General features: G+C 45.8%; 1 protein-coding gene across 1 annotated transcript in view; it reads left to right on the top strand.

Moving 5' to 3' along the window:
- The window catches only part of TPR (translocated promoter region, nuclear basket protein), a 116,166-nt gene that overhangs the window by 61,083 nt on the left and 31,758 nt on the right, over positions 1 to 23,325 (top strand). The window contains 3 exon segments of the mRNA XM_053693859.1: positions 3,176 to 3,266; positions 3,394 to 3,572; positions 4,101 to 4,169. Coding sequence (XP_053549834.1) covers positions 3,176 to 3,266; positions 3,394 to 3,572; positions 4,101 to 4,169 — 339 coding nt within the window.

Here is a 23,325-nt window from a genome sequence, read left to right as displayed (position 1 = left end):
ACTTGTCATGAATTGACCCTCTTGAACCAAGGGAAGAATGGAACGAATAGTTTACTTCTTGAAAGATGGTACTCTGAGGAACTTGTTTAGACTTTTGAGGTCTAAAATAGGTATGAAAGTTCCCTCTTTTTTTGGGAGCCACAAACAGATTGGAGTAAAATCCCAGACTTTTTTGTTCTTGTATTGGAACAGAAACTATTCCTCCCAGGCCGGAAAGATCCCAGACACAGTGTAAGAACGCCTCTCTTTATCTGGTCTACAGATAATCTTGAGAGCAAAAACCTGCCCCTGGGAGGAAAGGTCATGAACTCTAGTTTGTATCCCTGGGACACAATGTCCATTGCCCAGCGATCCAGAACATCCGGTCCCGGATTGGGGGCAGACCATGTTGACTTAGAGTCACTAACGGGCTTCTTAGATTGCTTTACCTTGTTCCAAGACTGGTTGGGCCTCCAGGAAGGCTTGGACTGCTCCTGCTTGGCAGAGGGAGAGGAAGTCTTACCCTTGAAGTTTCAAAAGGAACGAAAATTACTCTGACGTCCCTTCTGCTTATTCCTCTTATCCTGAGGGAGGAAATGGACCTTACCTCCGTAATGTCTGAAATAATTTCAGCCAAGCCTGGCTCAAACAAGGTTTTACCCTTGTAGGGAATCGTCAAAAGCTTAGACTTAGACAACACATCCGCAGACCATGATTTCAACAATAAGGCTCTGTGGGCCAGTACTGCAAAACCAGAAATCTTTGCTCCCAACTTAACTTGTTGGGAAGCATCCGTAATAAAGGAATTGGCCAACTTAAGAGCCTTGATCCTATTCTGGATCTCCTCAAGGGGAGTATCTGTCTGAACAAAATCAGACAATGCATCAAACATGTATGCCGCCGCACTGGTGACAGTAGAAATACACACCGCAGGTTGCCATTGTAAACCCTGGTGTACATAAATCTTTTTAAGCAACCCTTCCAACTTCTTATCCATAGGGTCCTTAAAGGAACAGCTATCCTCTATAGGAATAGTGGTTCTCTTAGCCAAAGTGGAAATTGCCCCTTCCACCTTGGGGACCGTCTGCCAAGACTCCTTGATAGTTAGCTATAGGAAACATCTTCTTAAAAATTGGGGATGGAGAAAAAGGGATACCAGGTCTCTCCCATTCCCGAGCAATAATCTCTGTAGCCCGGTCTGGTACCGGAAAAACCTCCACCGTGGAAGGAACGTCAAGTATTTGTTTAACTTACTAGACTTCTTAGGGTTGACTACGACAGTCATGTCTGAGTAGTCCAAGGTAGCCAAAACCTCTAAGTAACAACCGGTGGTGCTCTAGCTTAAACCTGAAGGATACAACATCAGTATCAGTAGAAGGAAATTACACTGAATCTAAGATTTCACCCTCAGATGCTACCGAAGTATCTTCCTTGTCAGACTTTTGGGGGGGGAACATTCAACATAGCCACAACTTTATCAGAAACCTTACTCACTGATTCTTTACTTTTCCTCTTGCGCTTTCCCTGCAACATGTGAAAAGCAGAAATCGTATCAGTTACCGCCAAGGATATGTGGGTAGCAATGTCTTGCAAGGTAACTCCAACTGGAGCATGAGAGGAAACGCAGGGCACTGCATGTGTAGACGATAAGGTTTGGGACACATGAGGAGAAAGCTGCGGCGAAACTTGAACAAGAGACCCCTGAACAGCATCCGCCCCAGACAATGTTGGCTCAGACTCAAAAAGTCTATCCCTGTAATGCAATGTTCTCTCAATACATGAAGAACAAAAAGGGATTGGTGGTTCCACATTAGCATCAAAGCACAAGTAACATGTAACATTTTGCAGGGCTTCTTGGTCCATCTTTACTCAATAAATGAATAAACAAAAAATACAATGCTTTATTTAAATTTGAAATTTATGTCAAACGTTACTGTCCCTTTAAATGTTAAAAGTAACTTTTTATTTTCTAATAGCAGAGCAGCGGCTCTAGAGAAACAGACAGCCTCTACACCTCGGCAATCCCTGCTGAGGTGCCTACCTGCCCTGCTGGTTATCGAAATCAATAGAAGTTAAAGATCCAGACTCAAACCTTAGCTGCTCCCACCGGCTATCAGGCGATTTGTTCTCCCGGACTTCTGAGAATGCAGAGCCGCAACGAAAGTACGTCACTCTTCTGGCCCCCAGGAAGTGAAGAAGAAAAAGCTTGCAAAAACTCTTTGCCGTTTCCTTAAAGCACCGCCCATCGTGGGGCATACCCAGCTGACACTTCCCAGCCGGCATTATGAGCAAGTAAAGCTATCGTGAGAAACCACAAGTAAAACACACTACCAAGTTGTTATACCCCTGACCTGCACACACCGGAGTAAAAAGACTGAGCCATTGAAATAGAGTCCTCTCATCCCCAGTGCCTGCACAAACTGCCTCACATTATCCTATTAACCTATAATAGGATTAATGTATTTAACACCCCAACAGAGTTAACTGTTAAAGTGCCCAAAAAAATTCCCTTTATAGAAAATTAAATTCAGCACTTATCTTAATGTAAATCTGCCTGGCAGCAGGGCAGCTCACTAGGTTTGAGAGGCATTCTCCCTCACATGGACCTGTGGGAAAAAAAGAGACTGAGTAATCTTACTCAGGCTTTCCGGTTAGGGCAGCAAAACTATTTGGGAGGCACAGTGAGGATTATACCCCACAAGTTCCAAACGCCACCACTGCTCTACTGAAGAGACTGACATGGGCTACAGCTACACCCCAGAAAGGAGCAGAACAAACTTGCTCTGCTGTAAAATGAAAAAAATCTTGATTGAAGAATCTTCTTTCAGACACCTAAACTTTACCACCTCCTTGTTTTTAACGTAGGCAAAGAGAATGACTGGGGTTGGAGGGAAGGGAGGTGATATTTAACAGCTTTGCTGTGGTGCTCTTTTCCTCCTGCTGGCCAGGAGTGATATTCCCAATAGTAATTGGAGATGATCCGTGGACTCACCGTGTCATTAGAAAGGAAACTTACTGGAATGATGTGTGTATTAATGAGCTTTCTAGCACAAGGCTTCAAATTGTGTCTTTGAAGTATCTGTTACGCATATCTACTTTACATTATAAGCTTATATATTTGTTCATTATAGTCTAATTTTCTTTGAAGAATGTCTGCCATGTTGGCAGTATCTTACCTGTATATCACTTTCTTTAGGGAGCTGATGGTACAGACCCTGGTACTGAGACGGAGGAAAGCTTGAGTGCATCAGATGGCGCACAGAGGGCGGCAGACTCTCAAAACAGTGGTATGTAAATGGTCCTGCCCCATGTATTTTCTCCATGTTGACAACCCAAACTTGGGACAGCTCATTGTGTGTTTGGTTTCACTATACTACAATTTGCTGCTGTGTAAATGTGTGCGTTGTTACATAGGTGACGCAAGTACTGGCACAACGGAGTCCTCATCTGTGCAAGAAACCAGAGAGCAGCCGTCATCTGTGTCTGATAGACAAGCTCCCCGACCCCCACAGTCGCCCCGAAGACCACCTCATTCTCTTCCACCACGGCTCACCATTCATGCTCCCCCACAAGAGCTGGGACCCCCAACACAGGTTTCAGTTACCATTTTAATTACCGCTTTTGATTAGTTCTACTTAAACGGTCATTACAGCCAAAATTTAAATCCACATTAATGCATTTCAGTTTTGAATAGAAACATTTTTGTAATACACTTTTGTATGTTCTGTGCACCAGCAATTTAAGCACAGCACTTACTCTGAGAGCCTAAGGGGTTTGTACCATCTGGTAATTACTTAATTTGATTGCTGACATGATACAAGCCCCACTGACTCTATACACAACTGCAGTATATAAAATGCTGGTGCACTCAGAATATCTAGCTATGCTGCACGAGAAAAATGCTAACACATACACGTATTGGCAAAAATGCTTCAAGTAAAAGGTATCACTGTTTTAATTACAAATTTGCTTCTATTCAAAGATGTAATTTATCTGTGTATTTAAATTTTGATCAGAATGTCCCTTTAATGTACAGAGCTCATTTTTTCCTTGTCTTTTTCAGATCTGTGCTAGTCAATAGTATAGAAGTTTTATTAACCCGTTCTAAATCTTTATTTTAGAGAATTCAGATGGCACGCAGACAGTCTGTAGGGCGCGGCCTTCAGCTGACACCTGGCATTGGGGGCATGGTAAGATTTGTTTCACCGTTGTGTTGTGTAGCTACTGTAAAACGTTAGATGTATTACATAGTGTTGAATGTAGTGCAATAAACTACATGTTTTTTTCCTGTAATTTGCCTGAAATGAGGTTTATTGGATTAACGGAAAATGTGCAATATGCATCAAAATGAAATTAGACAGGTGCATAAATTTGGGCACCCAACAGAAATATCACATCAATATTTAGTAGAGCCTCCTTTAGCAGAAATAACAGCCTCTAGATTCTTCCTATAGCCTGTAATAAGTGCCTGGATTCTGGATGTGAAGGTATTTTGGACCATTCCTCCTTGCAAAACATCTCGAGTTCAGGTAGGTTTGATGGTTGCCGAGCATGGACAGCCCGCTTCACCCCCCAGATTTTCAATGATATTCAGGTCTGGGGACTGGGATGGCTATTCCAGAACATTGTACTTGTTCCTCTGCATAAATGCCAGAGTAGATTTTGAGCAGTGTTTTGGGTTGTTGTCTTTTTGAAATATCCAGCCTCGGCATAACTTCAACTTTGTGACTGATTCCTCAACATTATTCTCAAGTATCTGCTGATATTGAGTGGAATCCATGTGACCCTCAACTTTAACAAGGTTCCCAGTAGTGGCACTGGCCCCACAGCATGATGGAACATCCACCAAATTTTACTGTGGGTAGCAAGTGTTTGTCTTGGAACGCTGTGTTCTTTTGCCACCATGCATAACGCCCCTTGTTATGACCAAAGAACTCAATCTTTGTTTCATCAGTCCACAGCACCTTCTTCCAAAATGAAGCTGGCTTGTCCAAATGTGCGTTTGCATACCTCAAACGACTGTTTGTGGCGTGTTTGCAGAAAAGGCTTCTTCCGCATCACTCTCCCATACAGCTTCTCCTTGTGCAAAGTGCGCTGAATTGTTGAACGATGCACAGTGACACCATCTGCAGCAAAATGTTGTAGGTCTTTGGAGGTGGTCTGTGGGCTGTTTTAGATCTCACCATCCTTTACCTCCGATATTTTACTTGGCCTGCCACTTCTGTCCTTAACAAGAACTGTGCCTGTGGTCTTCCATTTCCTCACTATGTTCCTCACAGTGGACACTGACAGCTTAAATCTCTGTGATTAGCTTTCTTTTACAAGATACGAAGAGTCCACGGATTTCATCCTTACTTGTGGGATATCGCCTCCTGGTCAGCAAGAGGAGGCAAAGAGCACCACAGCAGAGCTGTACGTATAGCTCCTCCCTCCTCTCCCACCCCAGTCATTCTCTTTGCCTGTGTTAGTGATAGGAAGAGGCAGAGTGAGGTGTTATAGTTTCTTCAATCAAGAGTTTATTATTTTTAAAAGTAGTGCCACAGTGTGCTACTTTGTTCTGGGGTGTAGCCTAGACCAGATTAGTCTCTTCTGTAAAAAGAGAAGCATTTGGTAGCTTTAAAGCAATGGGAACTTGTGGGACTTTTTTCTCACTGCGCCTCCCATAGATGTATGCTGCCCTGCTTGTAAAAGTCTGAGGGAGTAAATGCTCAGTACTTTTTTATTTCCACAGGCCAATGTGAAGGGGAGGAAAGAACTTCACAAGCCGGGTGAGATGCCTTACTGCCGGGCAGACGTCTAAGGTAAGTGCTAATCTTTATTGTCTGGAGAATATGCACACAGAAAAGACTTAGCACTCTATTTATGGAATATCCCCGGGATGGGGGTACGTTTTAAACGGCAGTTCTGTAACTCGGAAGCAACACATTTCTTCCTTCTGTTTGACTCCCAGCGGCTTATAACTACTTTAACAGCCGGCGGGGAGGGTTATCCTATTTCACGACTTAAGTGTTATATAGGATTCTTGTGAGGGTACGTGATATGCATACAAAGAGAGAAGCGCTCTACCAGGAACGAACAACAGCTCAGTGGCTTGTTCTATGGCGATTTACCACCCGGAAGCAGCCTCTTTTAGACCAGTGTGCTTTTCACAGAAGAAAACTTTCCTGAAGTATATCAGTCTGATCCCGCCAAGTAAGGTCAGTCCAGCCCCGAAATACCAGGCAATTCTCCTCTGAACAAGGAACATGACAACCCCAGACGATCGTTTCGGCCTCCTATGGGCCTCGTCAGTGAGGTGCAGCCACATTCCTCTAAGCACACTGGGCAAGGAGTCCACGTCTGGTTTCCCCCATCACCCATAGGGAGACTTCCCCAGGGTCATAATAATTTGCATACAAAGAGAGAAGCGCTCTACCAGGAACGAACAACAGCTCAGTGGCTTGTTCTATGGCGATTTACCACCCGGAAGCAGCCTCTTTTAGACCAGTGTGCTTTTCACAGAAGAAAACTTTCCTGAAGTATATCAGTCTGATCCCGCCAAGTAAGGTCAGTCCAGCCCCGAAATACCAGGCAATTCTCCTCTGAACAAGGAACATGACAACCCCAGACGATCGTTTCGGCCTCCTATGGGCCTCGTCAGTGAGGTGCAGCCACATTCCTCTAAGCACACTGGGCAAGGAGTCCACGTCTGGTTTCCCCCATCACCCATAGGGAGACTTCCCCAGGGTCATAATAATTTGCATACAAAGAGAGAAGCGCTCTACCAGGAACGAACAACAGCTCAGTGGCTTGTTCTATGGCGATTTACCACCCGGAAGCAGCCTCTTTTAGACCAGTGTGCTTTTCACAGAAGAAAACTTTCCTGAAGTATATCAGTCTGATCCCGCCAAGTAAGGTCAGTCCAGCCCCGAAATACCAGGCAATTCTCCTCTGAACAAGGAACATGACAACCCCAGACGATCGTTTCGGCCTCCTATGGGCCTCGTCAGTGAGGTGCAGCCACATTCCTCTAAGCACACTGGGCAAGGAGTCCACGTCTGGTTTCCCCCATCACCCATAGGGAGACTTCCCCAGGGTCATAATAATTTGCATACAAAGAGAGAAGCGCTCTACCAGGAACGAACAACAGCTCAGTGGCTTGTTCTATGGCGATTTACCACCCGGAAGCAGCCTCTTTTAGACCAGTGTGCTTTTCACAGAAGAAAACTTTCCTGAAGTATATCAGTCTGATCCCGCCAAGTAAGGTCAGTCCAGCCCCGAAATACCAGGCAATTCTCCTCTGAACAAGGAACATGACAACCCCAGACGATCGTTTCGGCCTCCTATGGGCCTCGTCAGTGAGGTGCAGCCACATTCCTCTAAGCACACTGGGCAAGGAGTCCACGTCTGGTTTCCCCCATCACCCATAGGGAGACTTCCCCAGGGTCATAATAATTTGCATACAAAGAGAGAAGCGCTCTACCAGGAACGAACAACAGCTCAGTGGCTTGTTCTATGGCGATTTACCACCCGGAAGCAGCCTCTTTTAGACCAGTGTGCTTTTCACAGAAGAAAACTTTCCTGAAGTATATCAGTCTGATCCCGCCAAGTAAGGTCAGTCCAGCCCCGAAATACCAGGCAATTCTCCTCTGAACAAGGAACATGACAACCCCAGACGATCGTTTCGGCCTCCTATGGGCCTCGTCAGTGAGGTGCAGCCACATTCCTCTAAGCACACTGGGCAAGGAGTCCACGTCTGGTTTCCCCCATCACCCATAGGGAGACTTCCCCAGGGTCATAATAATTTGCATACAAAGAGAGAAGCGCTCTACCAGGAACGAACAACAGCTCAGTGGCTTGTTCTATGGCGATTTACCACCCGGAAGCAGCCTCTTTTAGACCAGTGTGCTTTTCACAGAAGAAAACTTTCCTGAAGTATATCAGTCTGATCCCGCCAAGTAAGGTCAGTCCAGCCCCGAAATACCAGGCAATTCTCCTCTGAACAAGGAACATGACAACCCCAGACGATCGTTTCGGCCTCCTATGGGCCTCGTCAGTGAGGTGCAGCCACATTCCTCTAAGCACACTGGGCAAGGAGTCCACGTCTGGTTTCCCCCATCACCCATAGGGAGACTTCCCCAGGGTCATAATAATTTGCATACAAAGAGAGAAGCGCTCTACCAGGAACGAACAACAGCTCAGTGGCTTGTTCTATGGCGATTTACCACCCGGAAGCAGCCTCTTTTAGACCAGTGTGCTTTTCACAGAAGAAAACTTTCCTGAAGTATATCAGTCTGATCCCGCCAAGTAAGGTCAGTCCAGCCCCGAAATACCAGGCAATTCTCCTCTGAACAAGGAACATGACAACCCCAGACGATCGTTTCGGCCTCCTATGGGCCTCGTCAGTGAGGTGCAGCCACATTCCTCTAAGCACACTGGGCAAGGAGTCCACGTCTGGTTTCCCCCATCACCCATAGGGAGACTTCCCCAGGGTCATAATAATTTGCATACAAAGAGAGAAGCGCTCTACCAGGAACGAACAACAGCTCAGTGGCTTGTTCTATGGCGATTTACCACCCGGAAGCAGCCTCTTTTAGACCAGTGTGCTTTTCACAGAAGAAAACTTTCCTGAAGTATATCAGTCTGATCCCGCCAAGTAAGGTCAGTCCAGCCCCGAAATACCAGGCAATTCTCCTCTGAACAAGGAACATGACAACCCCAGACGATCGTTTCGGCCTCCTATGGGCCTCGTCAGTGAGGTGCAGCCACATTCCTCTAAGCACACTGGGCAAGGAGTCCACGTCTGGTTTCCCCCATCACCCATAGGGAGACTTCCCCAGGGTCATAATAATTTGCATACAAAGAGAGAAGCGCTCTACCAGGAACGAACAACAGCTCAGTGGCTTGTTCTATGGCGATTTACCACCCGGAAGCAGCCTCTTTTAGACCAGTGTGCTTTTCACAGAAGAAAACTTTCCTGAAGTATATCAGTCTGATCCCGCCAAGTAAGGTCAGTCCAGCCTCGAAATACCAGGCAATTCTCCTCTGAACAAGGAACATGACAACCCCAGACGATCGTTTCGGCCTCCTATGGGCCTCGTCAGTGAGGTGCAGCCACATTCCTCTAAGCACACTGGGCAAGGAGTCCACGTCTGGTTTCCCCCATCACCCATAGGGAGACTTCCCCAGGGTCATAATAATTTGCATACAAAGAGAGAAGCGCTCTACCAGGAACGAACAACAGCTCAGTGGCTTGTTCTATGGCGATTTACCACCCGGAAGCAGCCTCTTTTAGACCAGTGTGCTTTTCACAGAAGAAAACTTTACTGAAGTATATCAGTCTGATCCCGCCAAGTAAGGTCAGTCCAGCCCCGAAATACCAGGCAATTCTCCTCTGAACAAGGAACATGACAACCCCAGACGATCGTTTCGGCCTCCTATGGGCCTCGTCAGTGAGGTGCAGCCACATTCCTCTAAGCACACTGGGCAAGGAGTCCACGTCTGGTTTCCCCCATCACCCATAGGGAGACTTCCCCAGGGTCATAATAATTTGCATACAAAGAGAGAAGCGCTCTACCAGGAACGAACAACAGCTCAGTGGCTTGTTCTATGGCGATTTACCACCCGGAAGCAGCCTCTTTTAGACCAGTGTGCTTTTCACAGAAGAAAACTTTCCTGAAGTATATCAGTCTGATCCCGCCAAGTAAGGTCAGTCCAGCCCCGAAATACCAGGCAATTCTCCTCTGAACAAGGAACATGACAACCCCAGACGATCGTTTCGGCCTCCTATGGGCCTCGTCAGTGAGGTGCAGCCACATTCCTCTAAGCACACTGGGCAAGGAGTCCACGTCTGGTTTCCCCCATCACCCATAGGGAGACTTCCCCAGGGTCATAATAATTTGCATACAAAGAGAGAAGCGCTCTACCAGGAACGAACAACAGCTCAGTGGCTTGTTCTATGGCGATTTACCACCCGGAAGCAGCCTCTTTTAGACCAGTGTGCTTTTCACAGAAGAAAACTTTCCTGAAGTATATCAGTCTGATCCCGCCAAGTAAGGTCAGTCCAGCCCCGAAATACCAGGCAATTCTCCTCTGAACAAGGAACATGACAACCCCAGACGATCGTTTCGGCCTCCTATGGGCCTCGTCAGTGAGGTGCAGCCACATTCCTCTAAGCACACTGGGCAAGGAGTCCACGTCTGGTTTCCCCCATCACCCATAGGGAGACTTCCCCAGGGTCATAATAATTTGCATACAAAGAGAGAAGCGCTCTACCAGGAACGAACAACAGCTCAGTGGCTTGTTCTATGGCGATTTACCACCCGGAAGCAGCCTCTTTTAGACCAGTGTGCTTTTCACAGAAGAAAACTTTCCTGAAGTATATCAGTCTGATCCCGCCAAGTAAGGTCAGTCCAGCCCCGAAATACCAGGCAATTCTCCTCTGAACAAGGAACATGACAACCCCAGACGATCGTTTCGGCCTCCTATGGGCCTCGTCAGTGAGGTGCAGCCACATTCCTCTAAGCACACTGGGCAAGGAGTCCACGTCTGGTTTCCCCCATCACCCATAGGGAGACTTCCCCAGGGTCATAATAATTTGCATACAAAGAGAGAAGCGCTCTACCAGGAACGAACAACAGCTCAGTGGCTTGTTCTATGGCGATTTACCACCCGGAAGCAGCCTCTTTTAGACCAGTGTGCTTTTCACAGAAGAAAACTTTCCTGAAGTATATCAGTCTGATCCCGCCAAGTAAGGTCAGTCCAGCCCCGAAATACCAGGCAATTCTCCTCTGAACAAGGAACATGACAACCCCAGACGATCGTTTCGGCCTCCTATGGGCCTCGTCAGTGAGGTGCAGCCACATTCCTCTAAGCACACTGGGCAAGGAGTCCACGTCTGGTTTCCCCCATCACCCATAGGGAGACTTCCCCAGGGTCATAATAATTTGCATACAAAGAGAGAAGCGCTCTACCAGGAACGAACAACAGCTCAGTGGCTTGTTCTATGGCGATTTACCACCCGGAAGCAGCCTCTTTTAGACCAGTGTGCTTTTCACAGAAGAAAACTTTCCTGAAGTATATCAGTCTGATCCCGCCAAGTAAGGTCAGTCCAGCCCCGAAATACCAGGCAATTCTCCTCTGAACAAGGAACATGACAACCCCAGACGATCGTTTCGGCCTCCTATGGGCCTCGTCAGTGAGGTGCAGCCACATTCCTCTAAGCACACTGGGCAAGGAGTCCACGTCTGGTTTCCCCCATCACCCATAGGGAGACTTCCCCAGGGTCATAATAATTTGCATACAAAGAGAGAAGCGCTCTACCAGGAACGAACAACAGCTCAGTGGCTTGTTCTATGGCGATTTACCACCCGGAAGCAGCCTCTTTTAGACCAGTGTGCTTTTCACAGAAGAAAACTTTCCTGAAGTATATCAGTCTGATCCCGCCAAGTAAGGTCAGTCCAGCCCCGAAATACCAGGCAATTCTCCTCTGAACAAGGAACATGACAACCCCAGACGATCGTTTCGGCCTCCTATGGGCCTCGTCAGTGAGGTGCAGCCACATTCCTCTAAGCACACTGGGCAAGGAGTCCACGTCTGGTTTCCCCCATCACCCATAGGGAGACTTCCCCAGGGTCATAATAATTTGCATACAAAGAGAGAAGCGCTCTACCAGGAACGAACAACAGCTCAGTGGCTTGTTCTATGGCGATTTACCACCCGGAAGCAGCCTCTTTTAGACCAGTGTGCTTTTCACAGAAGAAAACTTTCCTGAAGTATATCAGTCTGATCCCGCCAAGTAAGGTCAGTCCAGCCCCGAAATACCAGGCAATTCTCCTCTGAACAAGGAACATGACAACCCCAGACGATCGTTTCGGCCTCCTATGGGCCTCGTCAGTGAGGTGCAGCCACATTCCTCTAAGCACACTGGGCAAGGAGTCCACGTCTGGTTTCCCCCAGCACAATTAGGCAGAAAGAAGCTACTACCAGGTGGCAACCGGGCCATAGAACAAGCTATTGATGCTGCTGTTCGTTCCTGGCAGACAGCTTCTCATTCTGTTTTGCATATGTAAATATGACCCTGGGGATAGTCTCCCTAAGGGTGATGGGGGAAACCAGACGTGGACTCCTTGCTCAATGTGCTTGGAGGGATATGGCTGCACCTCACTGACGAGGCCCAAAGGAGGCCGAAACGATCGTCTGGGGTTGTCATGTTCCTTGTTCAGAGGAAAATTGCCTGGTATTTCGGGGCTGGACTGACCATGTTGGCGGGATCAGACTGATATACTACAGGAAAGTTTTCCTCTGTGAAAAGCACAATTAGGCAGAAAGAAGCTACTACCAGGTGGCAACCGGGCCATAGAACAAGCTATTGATGCTGCTGTTCGTTCCTGGCAGACAGCTTCTCATTCTGTTTTGCATATGTAAATATGACCCTGGGGATAGTCTCCCTAAGGGTGATGGGGGAAACCAGACGTGGACTCCTTGCTCAATGTGCTTGGAGGGATATGGCTGCACCTCACTGACGAGGCCCAAAGGAGGCCGAAACGATCGTCTGGGGTTGTCATGTTCCTTGTTCAGAGGAAAATTGCCTGGTATTTCGGGGCTGGACTGACCATGTTGGCGGGATCAGACTGATATACTACAGGAAAGTTTTCCTCTGTGAAAAGCACAATTAGGCAGAAAGAAGCTACTACCAGGTGGCAACCGGGCCATAGAACAAGCTATTGATGCTGCTGTTCGTTCCTGGCAGACAGCTTCTCATTCTGTTTTGCATATGTAAATATGACCCTGGGGATAGTCTCCCTAAGGGTGATGGGGGAAACCAGACGTGGACTCCTTGCTCAATGTGCTTGGAGGGATATGGCTGCACCTCACTGACGAGGCCCAAAGGAGGCCGAAACGATCGTCTGGGGTTGTCATGTTCCTTGTTCAGAGGAAAATTGCCTGGTATTTCGGGGCTGGACTGACCATGTTGGCGGGATCAGACTGATATACTACAGGAAAGTTTTCCTCTGTGAAAAGCACAATTAGGCAGAAAGAAGCTACTACCAGGTGGCAACCGGGCCATAGAACAAGCTATTGATGCTGCTGTTCGTTCCTGGCAGACAGCTTCTCATTCTGTTTTGCATATGTAAATATGACCCTGGGGATAGTCTCCCTAAGGGTGATGGGGGAAACCAGACGTGGACTCCTTGCTCAATGTGCTTGGAGGGATATGGCTGCACCTCACTGACGAGGCCCAAAGGAGGCCGAAACGATCGTCTGGGGTTGTCATGTTCCTTGTTCAGAGGAAAATTGCCTGGTATTTCGGGGCTGGACTGACCATGTTGGCGGGATCAGACTGATATACTACAGGAAAGTTTTCCTCTGTGAAAAGCACAATTAGGCAGAAAGAAGCTACTACCAGGTGGCAACCGGGCCATAGAACAAGCTATTGATGCTGCTGTTCGTTCCTGGCAGACAGCTTCTCATTCTGTTTTGCATATGTAAATATGACCCTGGGGATAGTCTCCCTAAGGGTGATGGGGGAAACCAGACGTGGACTCCTTGCTCAATGTGCTTGGAGGGATATGGCTGCACCTCACTGACGAGGCCCAAAGGAGGCCGAAACGATCGTCTGGGGTTGTCATGTTCCTTGTTCAGAGGAAAATTGCCTGGTATTTCGGGGCTGGACTGACCATGTTGGCGGGATCAGACTGATATACTACAGGAAAGTTTTCCTCTGTGAAAAGCACAATTAGGCAGAAAGAAGCTACTACCAGGTGGCAACCGGGCCATAGAACAAGCTATTGATGCTGCTGTTCGTTCCTGGCAGACAGCTTCTCATTCTGTTTTGCATATGTAAATATGACCCTGGGGATAGTCTCCCTAAGGGTGATGGGGGAAACCAGACGTGGACTCCTTGCTCAATGTGCTTGGAGGGATATGGCTGCACCTCTCTGACGAGGCCCAAAGGAGGCCGAAACGATCGTCTGGGGTTGTCATGTTCCTTGTTCAGAGGAAAATTGCCTGGTATTTCGGGGCTGGACTGACCATGTTGGCGGGATCAGACTGATATACTACAGGAAAGTTTTCCTCTGTGAAAAGCACAATTAGGCAGAAAGAAGCTACTACCAGGTGGCAACCGGGCCATAGAACAAGCTATTGATGCTGCTGTTCGTTCCTGGCAGACAGCTTCTCATTCTGTTTTGCATATGTAAATATGACCCTGGGGATAGTCTCCCTAAGGGTGATGGGGGAAACCAGACGTGGACTCCTTGCTCAATGTGCTTGGAGGGATATGGCTGCACCTCACTGACGAGGCCCAAAGGAGGCCGAAACGATCGTCTGGGGTTGTCATGTTCCTTGTTCAGAGGAAAATTGCCTGGTATTTCGGGGCTGGACTGACCATGTTGGCGGGATCAGACTGATATACTACAGGAAAGTTTTCCTCTGTGAAAAGCACAATTAGGCAGAAAGAAGCTACTACCAGGTGGCAACCGGGCCATAGAACAAGCTATTGATGCTGCTGTTCGTTCCTGGCAGACAGCTTCTCATTCTGTTTAGGGTACGTGATATGTTGCTTATCCGTGTGTCTTACGCTTGCTATTACTGAAAAGCCGACAGGCAGAGTGCTCCTATTTAGGCATCATGTGCTCTAACATAATGTTCCAATGTTTTTATTATGGTAACAATGGGAACTGACTGGGAAATTTATTCTGGTTTAGTAATATACGGGACTGTTGCATTTCTAACGATGCCCCTGCTCACTTCGGCTTATGTTTCTCAGCCGACAGGGAAATTTATGTGTCCCATTCATGCATGTGTTTCACTTGTTGGGAGTGTACTGAGATGGCACCCGGCAGGGGGATTTGTGCCTTTCAGCGTGTATGACTTTAGTGCTGACTGGAGCTCCCAGCGGCTCAATTTTGTTTAGCAAAATTTGCCGCGCACAGGAGATTGAGCTCGATATGCCCACGATGGGCGGAGCTTCGTTACACACCATTGTGTGTGCGTCATTTGCCTCCTTATTGATCTTCCGGCGGCTCCATTTTTTTTCCCCTTGCACTAATTGATTGCATACGCCCGCGATGGGTGGAGCGTTGTTAGTGCTATTGTGTGCGCTATTTGGCTCATTACTCTAACGGATCGCAGGGTGCCTCCTCTGCTGTGTTTCACAACATACAGCTGAGAGGTTTTTTTGCGCCGTCTAGAGAGCTTTTAGAGTGAAGGTGACATCTTCTCTGTCACATTATGCAGAGAGGCGTCACAAGTAGCACGAGTTCCAAATAAAGTTAGACATGCTGGTCCTTCCTGAGTGAATTAATTGGAGGTGCAGCTGCTAAATTGATACCGTGAAAGGTTGCTCTGTATTATCAATTACATGAAGCATTGCATGTGTCATTGGCAACTTTCCCATACATTGTGACCCTTATATGAAAGGAACATTCTCAGATGGTGTTGTTCCCCATGTGTTATGAGAACTACCTTCAGAATTGGTTGCTATAAGCAACATTCTGACTCTTGGCAATATTTTATGCAGGTCTTGCCTCTAATACTTTTAAATAAATGAAACATGCTGTTGCAAGGTTTCTTTACATAGAGGACGCTGCTCAGGGAATTAACTAGTTCCTGTTTAAGATCAAGGTGACAGTAACATTTTTCTTCGGTGTCCTACGATAGCTGCTTTTTTCCCTGAGGAGTTGCTTATCGCCTCGCCTATATTTTGATTGGCAGGCGTTCAAATTTGCATGTTACTTTCTGAGTGGTCACTTCGTTATGCAATATTGCATGAGAATATAAGCACAGTTTTTATTTATTACTGTTGTTTGTGTCTCCACATCCTTTGTGACTTAGAATGGCACGCATGCACACAACAATACAGTTTCCTTTAAAATTTAAAGAGATACAGGACAGAATTTGAGCTCTTAATTAGCTAATTCATTTATTACAGCTGCTCCTTTGCAGATTGCTAACCAAGGAGCTAAGGTAGCTTAGTGGTTTGCTTTGTGAGTTTGCAGCTCAAAGGTTGTTTTTTCGAATCCAGGTGCTGGATGACCATTTAAATTGACGGCTAAGAGTCCGGGTTTTCCATCTTAGCACGCAGAGCATTGTGGTTGAGATCCTAGTCTGCGGCTATGTGCCCACCCAATCTACGCTTTTGGCTTTTCCCTACAAGGGGAAAGTCCTGTTCGGGCCTGACTTGACAGAAATTGTTTGACATCTCGTGGGGGTTATCTTCTCCCTCGGGGTAGAAGTCCAAACAGAGTAATTTTCGCATCTTTCGAAATTTAAAGGGAACCGCCCTTCCTCTCCCTTTATGACAGGAAAGGAACTATTCACAATCCAAGTCTGCCTGGAGACCCAACCAATCTTGGATAAACAATCAGAGAAGCCTGCTGCGGCTTCCAAATTGACATGTAAGGTTGGCCTCTGATCCGGTACCGGATCTAGTAGGGGGCAGACTGTCCTTCCTCCAGGCTTGGATATGAGGGATCCCTGGACATTAGAGATAGTGTCTCAGGGATACAAGCTGGAATTCAGAAATTCTTTTCTCTTGTTAAGTGTATCCAGTCCACGGATCATCCATTACTTATGGAATATATTCTCCTTCCCAACAGGAAGCTGCAAGAGTCCACCCACAGCAAAGCTGCTATATAGCTCCTCCCCTAACTGCCATATTCAGTCATTCTCTTGCAAGCCTCAACATAGATAGGAGGTCGTGAGAGTCTGTGGTGCTTTCTACTTAGTTTATTCTTCAATCAAAAGTTTGTTATTTTTAAATGGCACCGGAGTGTGCTGTTTATCTCAGGCAGTATTTGGAAGAAGAATCTGCCTGCGTTTTTCTATGATCTTAGCAGATGTAACTAAGATCCATTTGCTGTTCTCACACATTCTGAGGAGTGAGGTACTTCAGAGGGGGAATGGCGTGCAGGTTTTCCTGCAGATAAGGTATGTGCAGTAAAATATTTTTCTAGGAATGGAATTGACTAAGAAAATACTGCTGATACCGAAGTAATGTAAGTAAAGCCTTAAATGCAGCGATAGCGACTGGTATCAGGCTTATTAATAGAGATACATACTCTTGTAAAAATGTGTTTTAAAACGTTTGCTGGCATGTTTAATCGTTTTTTAACATATGTTTGGTGATAAAACTTATTGGGGCCTAAGTTTTTTCCACATGGCTGGCTTAAATTTTGCATAGAAACAGTTAACTGAAGCTTCCCACTGTTGGCTGTGGCAGTTTGTTGTGTCTGTTTTTAAAAACGTCTGTCGTTTTTTTTATCTGTTTTTTGCATTAAGGGGTTAATCATCCATTTGCAAGTGGGTGCAATGCTCTGTTACCTTATTACATGTACTGTAAAAATTTCGTTTGTTTTACTGCCTTTTTTTCACTGTTTTTCAAATTTTGACAAAATTTGTTTCTCTTAAAGGCACAGTAACGTTTTATATATTTGCTTGTTAACTTGATTTAAAGTGTTTTCCAAGCTTACTAGTCTCATTATTAGTCTGTTCTAACATGTCTGACATAGAGGAAGCTCTGTGTTCATTATGTTTTAAAGCCATGGTGGAACCCCATCTTAAAATGTGTACCAGATGTACTGATTTCATGTTAAACAATAAAGATAATTTTTTGTCTTTAAAAACATTATCACCAGAGGATTCTGTCGTGGGGGTAGTTATGCCGACTAACTCTCCCCACGTGTCAGACCTTTTGACTCCCGCTTTAGGGACTCATGCTCAAATGGCGCCAAGTACATCAAGGGCACCCATAGCGTTTCTTTTACCAGGGGATTCTGTCGAGGGGAAAGTTATGCCGACTAACTCTCCCCACGTGTCAGACCCTTCGACTCCCGCTTCAGGGACTCACGCTCAAATGGCGCCAAGTACATCAAGGGCGCCCATAGCGTTTATTTTACAAGACATGGCAAAGGTGGTGAATAATATTCTGGCAGCAGTATTAGTCAGACTACCTGAAATTAAAGGAAAGCAGTTAGCTCTGGGGGTAGATACAGAGCATACAGACGCTTTTAGAACCATGTATGATACTACCTCACAATATGCTTAGTCTGTGGGTGATTATTTTTTTTTTTTTTTTGACTCAGGGAAGATGATTTAACCTGATTCTGATATTTCTACATTTAAAATTTATGCTTGAGAACCTCCACTTGTTGCTCAGGGAGGCTTTGGCTGCTCTGAATGAATGTGTACAATCGCAGGGCCAGAGAAATTGTGTAGACTGGATAAATAATATGCAGTGCCGGTGTGTACTGATGTTTTTCCAATACCTAAAGAGGTTTACTAAAAATTTTTTAATAAGGAATGGGATAGACCAGGTGTGCCGTTCTCTTCCCCTCCTATTTTTTAGAAGAATGTTTTCTAATAGTTACCACCACACGGGACTTCTGGCAGACAGTTCCTAAGGTGGAGAGAAGAGTTTCTACTCTAGCTAAGCGTACCACTACCTCTGACGAGGACAGTTGTGCTTTTTAGATCCAATGGATAAAAAATGTTTATTCAACAGGGTTTTATCCTGCAGCCCCTTGCATACATTGCTTCTGTCACTGCTGCTGCGGCGTTCTGGGTTGAGTCTCTTGATGAGGCTTTACAGTTAAGCGACTCCATTGGATGAATATATTTGACAAGCTTATGCTAGCCAATTCCTTTGTTTTCTGATGCCTTGTTCATTTGACTAGACTAACGGGTAAGAATTCTGTTTTTTACTATACTGGCGCGCAGAGCGCTATGGCTTATATCAGGGTCAGCTGTCGTGACTTTAATAAATAAGCTACTTAACTTCCCTTCAAGGGGCAGACCCTATTCGGGCCTGGTTTGAAGGAGATTATTGCTTATATCACTGGAGGAAAAGGTCATGCCCTTCCTCAGGATAGGTCCAAATCAAGGGCCAAAAAAAAAAAAAAAAAAAAGTCTAATTTTCGTGCCTTTTAAAAACTTCAGGGCAGGTGTGGCATCCTCTTCCTCTAAGGCAAAACAAGAGGGAATTTTTGCTCAGTCCAAGGCGGTCTGGAGACAATCGGACCTGGAACAAAGATAAGCAGGCCAAGGAGCCTGCTGCTGCCTCTAAGGCAGCATGAAGGAACGGACCCCTATCCGGTAACGGATCCTATAGGGGGCAGACTTTCATTCTTCGCCCAGGATCCCTAGGCATTGGAATTTATATCCCAGAGATATCTTCTGGATTTCAAAGATTCCCCCCCAAAAAAAGGGGAGATTTCGCCTTTCACAATTATCTGCAAACCAGATAAAGAAGGAGGCATTCTTACATTGTGTACGAGATCCATCCAGTTCCAAGAGAGGAACAGGGACAGAGTTTTTACTCAAATCTGTTTGTGGTTCCCAAGGAGAGGGAACCTTCAGACCTATTTTGGATCTAAAGATCTTAAACAAATTCCTCAGAATTCCGTCATTTGAGATGGAAACTATTCGTACCATCTTAACTATGATCCAGGAGAGTCAATAGAGGACTACAATGGATTTGAAGGATGCTTATCCTCACATTGTGATGCATAAAGATCACCATCGTTTTTCAGGTTTGCCTTTCTAGACAGGCATTACCAGTTTGTAGCTCTTTCCTTTGGGATATCTACAGCCCCAAGAATCTTTATGGAGGTTCTGGGGTCGCTTTGGCGGTCGGGGCATAGAAGTGGCCCCTTATTTAGACGACATCCTGATACAGGCGTCAAACATCCAAATTGCCCAGTCTCATACGGACGTAGTACTGGCATTTCTGAGATCACATGGGTGGAAAGTGAACATGGAAAGAGTTCTCTATCCCCAATCTCAAGGGTTTCCCTCCTAGGGACTCTGATAGATTCTGTAGAAATGAAAATTTACCTGACGGAGTCCAGGTTGTCAAAGTTTCTAAATTTCTGCCGTGTTTTTTCATCCCATCCGCGCCCTTCGGTGGCTCAGTACATGAATGAAATCGGCTTAATGGTAGCGGCAAGGGACATAGTACCGTTTGCACGTCTACATTTCAGACCGCTGCAACTATGCATGCTCAGTCAGAGGAACGGGGATTACACAGATTTGTCCCCCTGTTAAACCTGGACCAAGAGACCAGAGATTCTCTTCTCTGGTGACTATGTCGGGTCCATCTGTCCAAGGGTATGACCTTCCGCAGGTCAGATGGGACAATTGTTACAATAGATGCCAGCCTTTTAGGTTGGGATGCAGTCTGGAACTCCCTGAAGGCTCAGGGATAGTGGACTTAGGAGGAGACCCTCCTTCTAATAACTATTCTGGGAGTGATATTCCATGCTCTTCAGACTTGGCCTCAGTTAGCAACTCTGAGGTACATCATACTCAGTCGGACAATATACACGACTGTGGCTTACATCAGCCATCAAGGGGGAACAGAAGTTCCCTAGCGATGTTAGAAGTCTTACAATAATTCACTGGACAGAGACTCACTCTTGTCTATCAGCTATCCATATCCCAGGTGTTGAGAACTGGGAGGTGGATTTTCTAAGTCGTCAGACTTTTCTTCCGGGGGAGTAGGATTTCCTCCGGAGGTCAAGACCAAGCAGGAGAGGGCTTTGGTGTTTTTGACAGCGCCTGCGTAGCCACGCAGGACCTGGTATGCAGATCTGGTGGACATGTCATCCTTTCCATCACAGTCTCTGCTTCTGAGACAGGTCCCTCTACCTCAGGGTCCTTTCAACCATCTAAATAGAATCAATCTGAGATGGACTGCCTGGAGACTGAACGCTTGATGTTATCAAAGCATGGCTTCTCCGAGTCAGTCATTGATACCTTAATACAGACATGAAAGCCTGTCTCTAGGAAAATTGAACATAGATATGGTGTAAATATCTGATTGTTATGAATCCAAGGGTTACTCATGGAGTAAAGTCTGGATTCCCAGGATATTATCTTTTCTCCAAGATGTTTTTGAGAAAAGGGTTGTCAGCTAATTCCTTAAAAGGGGACAGATTTTTACTCTTTTTTTTGCACAAGCGTCTGGCAGGTATTCTAGACGTTCAGGCATTTGGTCAGGCTTTGGTTAGATCCAAGCCTGTGTTTAAAACTGTTGCTCCGCCATGGAGCTTAAACCTGATTCTTAAGGTTCTTCAAGAAGTTCCGTTTGAACCTTTTTTGTTCCATAGATATCAATCTTTATCTTGGAAAGTTCCTTTTGGGTAGCTAATTCCTCGACTCGTAGAGTCTCCAAGTTATCTGTGTTACAATGTGTTTCTCCTTATCTGGTCCTTCGTACGGATAAGGTAGTCCTGCGTACCAACCTGGGTTTTTTCCTAAGGTGGTATCTAACAAGTACATCACTCAAGAGATAGTTGTTCCATGCTTGTATCCTAATCCTTCCTCAAAGAAGGAACGTCTATTACACAATATTGGACGTGGTTTGTGCTTTAAAGTTTTTCTTACAAGCTACTACAGTTTTCATCAAACGTTCACCTTGTTTGTTGTCTATTCTGGACAGAGGAGAGGTCAAAAGACTTCAGCAGCCTCTCTGTCTTTTTTGGTTAAAAAGCATAATTCATTTAGCTTATGAGACTGCTGGACAGCAGCCTCCTGAAGGGATTACAGCTCATTCTACTAGAGCTGTGGTTTTCACTTGGGCCTTTTTTAAATGTGGCTTCTGTTGAACAGATTTACAAGACGGAGTCTTGGTCTGCGCTTCATACTTTTCAAATTTAACAAATTTGATACCTTGCTTCTTCGAGGCTATTTTTGGGAGAAAGGGTTTTTTACAGGCAGTGGTAACTTCCGTTTAAGTACCTGCCTTGTCCCTCCCATCATCCGTGTACTTTAGCTTTGGTATTCCATAAGTAATGGATGATCCGTGGACTGGATACACTTAACAAGAGAAAACATAATTTATGCTTACCTGATAAATTTATTTCTCTTGTAGTGTATCCAGTCCACGGCCCGCCCTGTCACTTTAAGGCAGGTAATTTTTTCATTTGAACTACAGTCACCACTGCACCCTATGGTTTTTCCTTTCTCTGCATGTTTTCGGTCGAATGACTGAATATGGCAGTTAGGGGAGGAGCTATATAGCAGCTTTGCTGTGGGTGGACTCTTGCAGCTTCCTGTTGGGAAGGAGAATATATTCCATAAGTAATGGATGATCCGTGGACTGGATACACTACAAGAGAAATAAATTTATCAGGTAAGCATAAATTATGTTTTCCAGAGGAAGTTTTCTTCTTTCTCCATTGTCTGTAGACCAGATAAAGAGAGGCATTCTTACGTTCCAATTCAGGGACAGGGTTTTTATTCAAATCTGTTTGTAGTTCCCAAAGAAGAGGGAACTTTCAGACCTATCTTAGATCTCAAGACTCTAAACAAGTTTCTTAGAGCTCCATTTTTCAAATTGGAAACTATTCTACCTTTCTTCCATTGATCCAGGGGGGTCAATTTATGACTACCGTGGATCTAAAGGATGCATATCTTCATGTTCCTATCCACAGAGATCATCACAAGTTCCTGAGGTTTGCCTTCTGGACAAACATTTTCAGTTTGTGGCTCTTCCTTTCGGTATGGCCACAGCACCCAGAATTTTCACAAAGGTTCTGGGGTCTCTGTTGGCGGTTCTAAGACTGTGGGGCATTGCGTCTTATCAACTGGCAAAGTCTCTTGCCAACATTGTTCTATCCTTCCTGAGGACTCATGGGTGGAAGGTAAATCTGGAAAAGAGTTCACTAGTTCTGCAGACATGGGTTCCCTTCTTGGGTCCTTTAATCGACTCTTTATCTATGATAATCTTTTTTTGACGAAGGTCAGAAGATTAAAGATTCTGAACACATGCCGAGCAGTCCAATTCTCGGCTGTCAGTGGCTCAGTACGTGGAGCCAGCATTGGTAACATTATGGCTAGCTGAACTGCCTTGCGAGCAGAGGATTTGTGGTTTGAATCCAGCTACTGTTCCTTGAATCGGCACTCACAAGCTGTTTGTTTTAAATGGACATCGTTCCGTTTGCTCGGTTTCATCTCAGACCCCTACAGCTGAACATGTTCCGACAGTTGAATGGAGATTATACAAATATGTCTCCTCATTTGGAGCTAGCTCAGGAGACAAGGGTCTCTCTTCTGTCGTGGTTGTCGCTGGATCATCTATCCCAGGGGACATGCTTCCGCAGACCCTCATGGGTGATGGTGACAACGGGTGCCAGCCTGTTGGGATGGGGAGCAGTCTGGAACTCCCTGAGGGCCCAGAAAGTATGGACTCGAGCAGAGTCTCTACTTCCCATTTATATCCTGGAGTTGAGGGCAATATTCAATGCGCTTCAGGCTTGGCATCAGTTGGTTTCTGCCAAGTTCATCAGATTCCAGTCGGACAACATTCTGACTGTAGTTTACATCAATCATCTGGGAGGAACAAGGAGTTCCTTAGCGATGACA

Source organism: Bombina bombina, chromosome 10 (assembly GCF_027579735.1).
Source record: "Bombina bombina isolate aBomBom1 chromosome 10, aBomBom1.pri, whole genome shotgun sequence".
NCBI lineage: Eukaryota > Metazoa > Chordata > Amphibia > Anura > Bombinatoridae > Bombina > Bombina bombina.
This window is presented reverse-complemented; position numbering and strand designations above follow the sequence as displayed.